Source organism: Oncorhynchus mykiss, chromosome 3 (genome assembly GCF_057628025.1).
Source record: "Oncorhynchus mykiss isolate SJ-2025 chromosome 3, ASM5762802v1, whole genome shotgun sequence".
Taxonomy (NCBI): domain Eukaryota; kingdom Metazoa; phylum Chordata; class Actinopteri; order Salmoniformes; family Salmonidae; genus Oncorhynchus; species Oncorhynchus mykiss.
The window spans coordinates 95917317-95924409 of NC_143024.1; the positions used below are offsets into that span (position 1 = coordinate 95917317).

Consider the following 7093-nt stretch of genomic DNA (forward strand, 5'->3'; position numbering starts at 1 on the left):
AGACGAAGGTTGAAAGTCATGCGTCCTCCGATACACAACCCAACCAAGCCGCACTGCTTCTTAACACAGTGCGCATCCAACCTGGAAGCCAGCCGCACGGAGGAAACACTGTGCACCTGGCAATCTTGGCTAGCGCGCACTGTGGCTGGCCCGCCACAGGAGTCGCTGGTGCGCGATGAGACAAGGATATCCCTACCGGCCAAACCCTCCCTAACCCGGACGACGCTAGGTAGGCCAATTGTGCGTCGCCCCACGGACCTCCCGGTCGCGGCCGGTTACGACAGAGCCTGGGCGCGAACCCAGAGTCTCTGGTGACACAGCTGGCGCTGCAGTACAGCGCCCTTAACCACTGTGAGGGAGGCCCAAAACAGACACATTTTGATGGGGATTTTTGTAGAATTAAATTGTACAGGTGTGTCAATAGACTCTCAAAGTTAAATATTGTTCAAATGCAGATACAGTTGCAGCCATGTATATTGGCACCCTTGCACCTTTCTTAAATTATTCCCTATTTCTTCAAAGAAATTAATTGAAATTGAAAAAACACTTCTTTTTTTAAACCTTATTTTCTAAATTAAAATTGTAAACTTAAAGAAAAATGGCATGGACAAAATTATTGGCACCTCGGAGCTAGTGCTTGGTTGCACATGGTCAAGATAACTGCAGACAAGTGCTTCTTGAAGCCATCAGTGAGCACCTTTCTACTGCTAATTAGGCAGCAAACTGCTCTAATTATTCAATGTTTTCAAGGTGCAACTGCTGTTTTCAGATCTCGTGGGAGGGTATGGATGTGATACCGATCTGGACTCAACGCTGGCCACTCCAGAACAGCCTTAACGTTTCTTCTTGAATCATTCCAAGGTGCTTTTAAGTTTTCACGTTTTATCAGTCATATGTACAGTGTACGGATGTCCAACTAAATGCTTACATTCAGGTTCCTTCTGGACATATCAACAGCAATAAGAACCAATAAAAGGTAAGAACAAGAGAGCCCTGTATACATTACAATAAAAACAGAATAACAAAACATACGTGTACAAAACAATATAATTCAGCACACAATAACAAACATGTTTAATAAAATATGTGTGAATAAAAAAAAAGTTTAGATCATATCAGTTCATTCAGAGCGTTCAGACTCTGGCTACAGGAGGAGACAACAGATCTGGGACCAGGCTATAGGAGGAGACCACAGATCTGGGACCAGGCTATAGGAGGAGACTACAGATCTGGGACCAGGCTATAGGAGGAGACCACAGATCTGGAACCAGGCTATAGGTGGAGACTACAGATCTGGGACCAGGCTATAGGAGGAGACAACAGATCTGGAACCAGGCTATAGAAGGAGACAACAGATCTGGAACCAGGCTATAGGAGGAGACTACAGATCTGGGACCAGGCTACACAAAGTAAATGTCTCAGTAGAATAGTAGAATAAAAATTTTAGCATCAGTATAATACAGGAAGGCACAATTTATAGTCCAATATTTACACGTGTTCTGGGGAAGGGTGGGATGGGGGGCAACTGTATAAACTGAGCAGTATAATAAGGGTAATTTATTTAACCCTTAAATGAACAAGAGGGTTGTCAATAGTTAACCCAGCCACAATAGTCATAAACCCCGGGGCGACAGGTAGCCTAGTGGGCCCGTAACTGAAAAGTTGTGAGATCAAATCCCTGAGCTGACAAGGTAAAAATCTGGCATTCTGCAACAAGGCAGTTCCCCGGTAGGCACTGTTCCCCGGTAGGCCGTCATTGTAAATAAGAATTAGTTCTCAATTTACTTGCCTAGTTAAATGAGAAGTATGTATCTTCTTAAAATGTAAACCTTACCTTAACCACACTGCTACCCTTATGATGAACCCTAACCTCATAGATCGAGTTATTCCAACACCAATCCTCTCTGATTTTTGATTTTTTAATTTTTCCTTTATTTAACTAGGCAAATCAGTTAATAAGAACAAATTCTTATTTTCAATGATGGCCTACCGGGGAACAGTGCCTACCGGGGAACAGTGCCTACCGGGGAACATTGGGTTAACTGGGGCAGGACAACAGATTTTTACCTTGTCAGCTCGGGGATTCGATCTTGCAACCTTTCGGTTACTAGTCCTTATGGTTACTAGGCTACCTTCCACCCCATGATAATACAGAGACCCTATCTCTAGAGATCACAATAATAGAAACATTTATTTAACATCATAAAAAATCCTATTGACTAAGACAGAAAGGAATCATGAAAAGTTTTCAAACCATTGATCACATTCGAAATCTCATTCGAAATCACATTCGAAATCACATTCTAAATCTAAATCCAACTCCAAATCTCATTCCAAATCTCATTCCAAATCTCTAACCTGTAGAACACTTACAGCTGGTATCCAAGGTCCAATGCAGATGTTTTTATCTAATTATTTCTGGGTAACAATTGAGTACCTTATGATTTGTTTCTATTGTCTAAACTGTCAAAAAGAAACAAATATAGCTTCTTAGCTAAGAACAATTTCTCAAGCAAGAATTTTGGACTGTCTGGGACTGTCTGGGACTGTCTGGGACTGTCTGGGAGTGGTCTGAGTAGGGAGGGGGAAACTGACTGTCTGGGAGTGGTCTGAGTAGGGAGGGGGAAACTGACTGTCTGGGAGTGGTCTGAGTAGGGAGGGGGAAACTGACTGTCTGGGAGTGGTCTGAGTAGGGAGGGGGAAACTGACTGTCTGGGAGTGGTCTGAGTAGGGAGGGGGAAACTGACTGTCTGGGAGTGGTCTGAGTAGGGAGGGGGAAACTGAAAACTGGCTGGTATTGTCAGAGAGGTTTGACTTGGTTTATTAACTATAGTTAAAAAAATATATAAACGCAACAAATTTCATCGTTAAATATAGGTGAAATATATGTTTTTTTTTTATCAATGATTTACTGAGTTACAGTTCATATAAGGAAATCAGTCAATTTAAATTAATTAATTAGGCCCTAATCTATGGATTTCGCATGACTGGGCAGGGGTGCAGCCAAGAGTGGGCCTGGGAAGACATAGGCCCACCCACTCGGGAGCCAGGCCCGCCAATCAGAAAGTCTTGGGCTGGCATAGTTAAATGTGGTCTGCGGTTGTGAGGCCGGTTGGACGTACTGCCAAATTCTTTAGAACGATGTTGGAGGCGGCTTATGGTAGAGAAATTAACATTACATTCTCTGGCAACAGGTCTGGTGGACAATCCTACACTCATCCGTCAAAACTTGAGACTTCTGTGGCATTGTGTTGTGTGACTAAACGGCACATTTTAGTGTCCTTTTATTTTTCCCAGCACAAAGTGCACCTGTGTAATGATCATGTATGTATGTATGTATGTATGTATATATATATATATATTTGCAAAAAATCTATGGGGGATTGGAGGTGATGCAGACAATTGATGAAAATTCTTCATTGGAAGTTTCCGTAACCAAATCTTCCGTCATTCTGTGAAATCATCGGTGTTATTCCTCCAAACCTTCTTTTCCTCTGTAGAACCTAGACAGTAAATAGGTCAAAATGTATTATTATATCTATTACAGGTTTTCTCAAGTCTTTTTTTAACAATGTTGTTGATTTTTTTCTGCAAGACACAGAAGAACTCTGTTGCAAAACACTAAATGCTTTTTCAAAATGTAGTTGCACTTCTCAAAACACCAATACATTCATCTAAACTATATTACACCGTCAACATGACCAATACATTCATCTAAACTATATTACACCGTCAACATGACCAATACATTCATCTAAACTATATTACACCGTCAACATGACCAATACATTCATCTAAACTATATTACACCGTCAACATGACCAATACATTCATCTAAACTATATTACACCGTCAACATGACCAATACATTCATCTAAACTATATTACACTCATCTAAACTATATTACATTCATCTAAACTATACATTCATCTAAAGAACACAACTGTCTGCTAAAAGAGTAACGCAAACATACTTCCTAATGGGCACACACTGGTTACATCAACATTGCTTCCATGTCATTACAATTAAATTACCGTTGAACCAACACGAAATAGACATATTCACACCCCTGAGTCAATACTTTGTAGAAGAACTTTTGACAGCCATTACACCTGGGGGTTGTTCTGGGTGAAGTCTCTAAGAGATTTCCACACCTGGATCATTGCTAGACAACCATTTTCATGTCTCTGCCATAGATTTTCAAGTAGATTTAAGTCAAAACTGTAACTCAGTCACTCAGGAACGTTCACTGTCTTCTTGGTAAGAAACTCCTGTGTAGATTTGGCCTTGTGTTTTTAGGTTATTGTCCTGCTGAAAGGTGGATTCATCAAGGCAGACTTACGGGTTTTCCTCTGGGATTTTGCTCCATTCAGTTTCTTTTTTATCCTGAAAAAACTCCCCGGTCCTTAACGATTACAAGCATACCCATAACGGAAAACCTCCCTGGTCTTTGTGGTTAAATCTGTGTTTGAAATTCACTGCTCAACTGAGGGACCTTACAAATAGTTGTATGTGTGGGGCACAGAGATGTTAAACACTATTATTGCACACATAGTGAGTCCATGCAACTTATTATGTGACTTTGATAAGCAAATGTTTACTCTTGAACTTATTTAGTCTTGCCATAAAAACCGGGGGTTGAATACTTATTGACTCAATACATTTCAGCTTAAAAATGTTACGTAAAAATGTCTAAAAACACAATTCCACTTTGACATTATGGGGTATTGTGGGTAGGCCAGTGACACAACATCTACACTTAATCCATTTTAAATTCAGGCTGTAACAACAGAAATTAGGAAAAAAGTCAAAGGGTGTGAATAGTTTCTGAAGGCTCTGTACTCGGTGGAGAAAACTACAAAAGAACATATCAACAAGTAGTGTCTCTCAACCAAAATAACTTTTGTTATTAGGTTAATGTTGGACAAAACAGACGTGTACCGTATCAAGGGAAAGCAGAGGTTGTTTGTAATGGTTTACCTGGTAAAGGAGAAAGGCGACAACAGAGATGACCATCAGTATGTTGGCTGCGACCAGTCCTGCTAGAGCTAGTCGGACTGACGTTTCTCCCATGTCACTTGTTCTCTGGGCCTCTGGCAATGAGCAGCCTGGTTCCTCTACAGAAGGTCACACATATAGACTCAGTTTCATTGACTGTAGCTCTTTCCTAACAGGCAATGACCAAAAGCGCGGGTGGAACGTTATTCATATTTATCATAATTAATCATGTTTTTGTTTTTTTAATGCCGAAAATCTGGTGTTTCTACGTTAAACGGTTTTGTTATATTTCAGTCTTCTGTGATGTATATAAAGTGTGATATTGGGATGCAAACTCCAAATGTAACACATTTCAACTCTATATCTGACATGGTACAGGTGTCTTCTTTTTGTTAAGCCTATAACCATGTGTGTGAGGTGTATATGCTTGTTTCCAAGTAGATTTGTTTCAGACAACCAGGAAACACTCTGTGTTATCCTGTAGTAGAAGGTTATTAAGGAATTCAGAGATTTAAACTAATCCGTTTCTTTCACTGAACCCTAACATAAAATATACACCTGTTACTAGAATTTTCCCCCAAATCTCCCATCAACTTCATAGTCCACGTTACAGCTTCATACACAGTCCCACAGTTATACGCCTAAGAATGTATTATCTCAGTATACATTAGTATACAGACTTACCTGGTATGAAGAGAAGAGTACCATTTCCAAACCTCCTGAGGTATGGCGGAGGGTACATGACCTCTATGCCACAGTAGTACAGGTCAGTGTCGTTACCCTGGAGACCAGAAATAGTCAGGTTCACCCTGCCTGGCCCTAACTGGCCCCGACAACGCACCTCCCCCACTCCCTCCACCTGGAAGGATGTCTGGTTGTGGGTGAAGGAGGAGGTGCACACCTCCTGCTTCCCCTCCCTGTACGCCCCCCGGTACAGAGTGACCCTTAGCTCCTCCGGTTCATGTCTCCCTGTGTGGTGGTAGGAGCAGAACAGCTCCACCTCACCACGAAAACCGACCACACGGTAGGGCTGGGTGACCCTCAGCGCTGGGGAGAGAGGCGGGAGAGAGCGGGAGAGAGGTGGACAGAGAGAGGTAGAGAGCAGCAGAAAGAGGGAGAGAGAGAGAGAGAGAGAGGGGAAAGGTCAGATTCACTCACTGCTGTTGCTGAGCTTGTATCTTATACAGCTCCACATTATCCAGAAACAGGGGTCCACCTCATAAAACCTGAGGTCTCAACAACACAATAAAACTAACAACTAACTCTGCATTGACTAAATCTAGTCCTTAAAGGAATGTGTGATATTTGAAAAGAACTCACCATTCCACACTGGGAGGTAAAGACTGAGACAGAGAAATGTCAACAGGCTGAGACTCATGATGACGAGAAGAAATGTTCCTCCAAAACTAATCTTGTCAGACTTTTATATAACCAAGTGTTTCGGAAAGAGTTAGAGATGGTGCTCTGATACATACGCCATAGACAGCCCGTATGTACCTCAGTACCAGTAATCCCAAAACCACCCAGTCGAGTAGCCTATACAGTTCACTATTCTGCTAAAATAGGTTCCAATAACAACGGAAAATATGCAAAGTGAATATAAAAGAGAGAGAGAAAAAAACGCCCTAAGTACAACAATGAAACGATTAGTCATAATGAAAACGCTGATTAGTGAGATTTGACCTTTTTTTTGACGTCATCAGTGTTGATGGGAACATATTTGGTGCTGCAGTGATAATACTCAAAACCAACGATGGACGATCGGGGTTACACCTCTATTGTGGTAGATATTTAATTTAACCTTTATTTAACGAGGCAAGTCATTTAATTACAAATTCTTATTTACAAAGACGGCCTACCAAAAGGCCTCCTGTGGGGACGGGGACGGGGGGGGGACGGGTCTGGGATTGAAAATACAAATATAGGACAAAACACAACACTACATAAAGACAACACAACACTACATAAAGAGAGACAACCCAACACTACATAAAGAGAGACACCACAACATTACATAAAGACAACACAACACTACATAAAGACAACACAACACTACATAAAGACAACACAACACTACATAAAGACAACACAACA

At 41.4% G+C, this 7093-nt stretch overlaps 1 protein-coding gene across 1 annotated transcript; it reads right to left on the bottom strand.

Annotated features, from left to right (window-relative positions):
- Nucleotides 1-1460: 1460 nt before the first annotated feature.
- LOC110505466 (cytotoxic T-lymphocyte protein 4) lies at nt 1461-6546 on the bottom strand. Its single transcript, XM_036975349.2, has 4 exons — nt 6320-6546; nt 5684-6046; nt 4982-5118; nt 1461-3503 (listed from the first exon to the last, which is right to left on the bottom strand). The coding sequence occupies exons 1-4, from the start codon at nt 6375-6377 to the stop codon at nt 3417-3419; spliced, it is 645 nt and encodes a 214-aa protein (XP_036831244.1). The 5' UTR covers nt 6378-6546; the 3' UTR covers nt 1461-3416.
- Nucleotides 6547-7093: the final 547 nt, after the last annotated feature.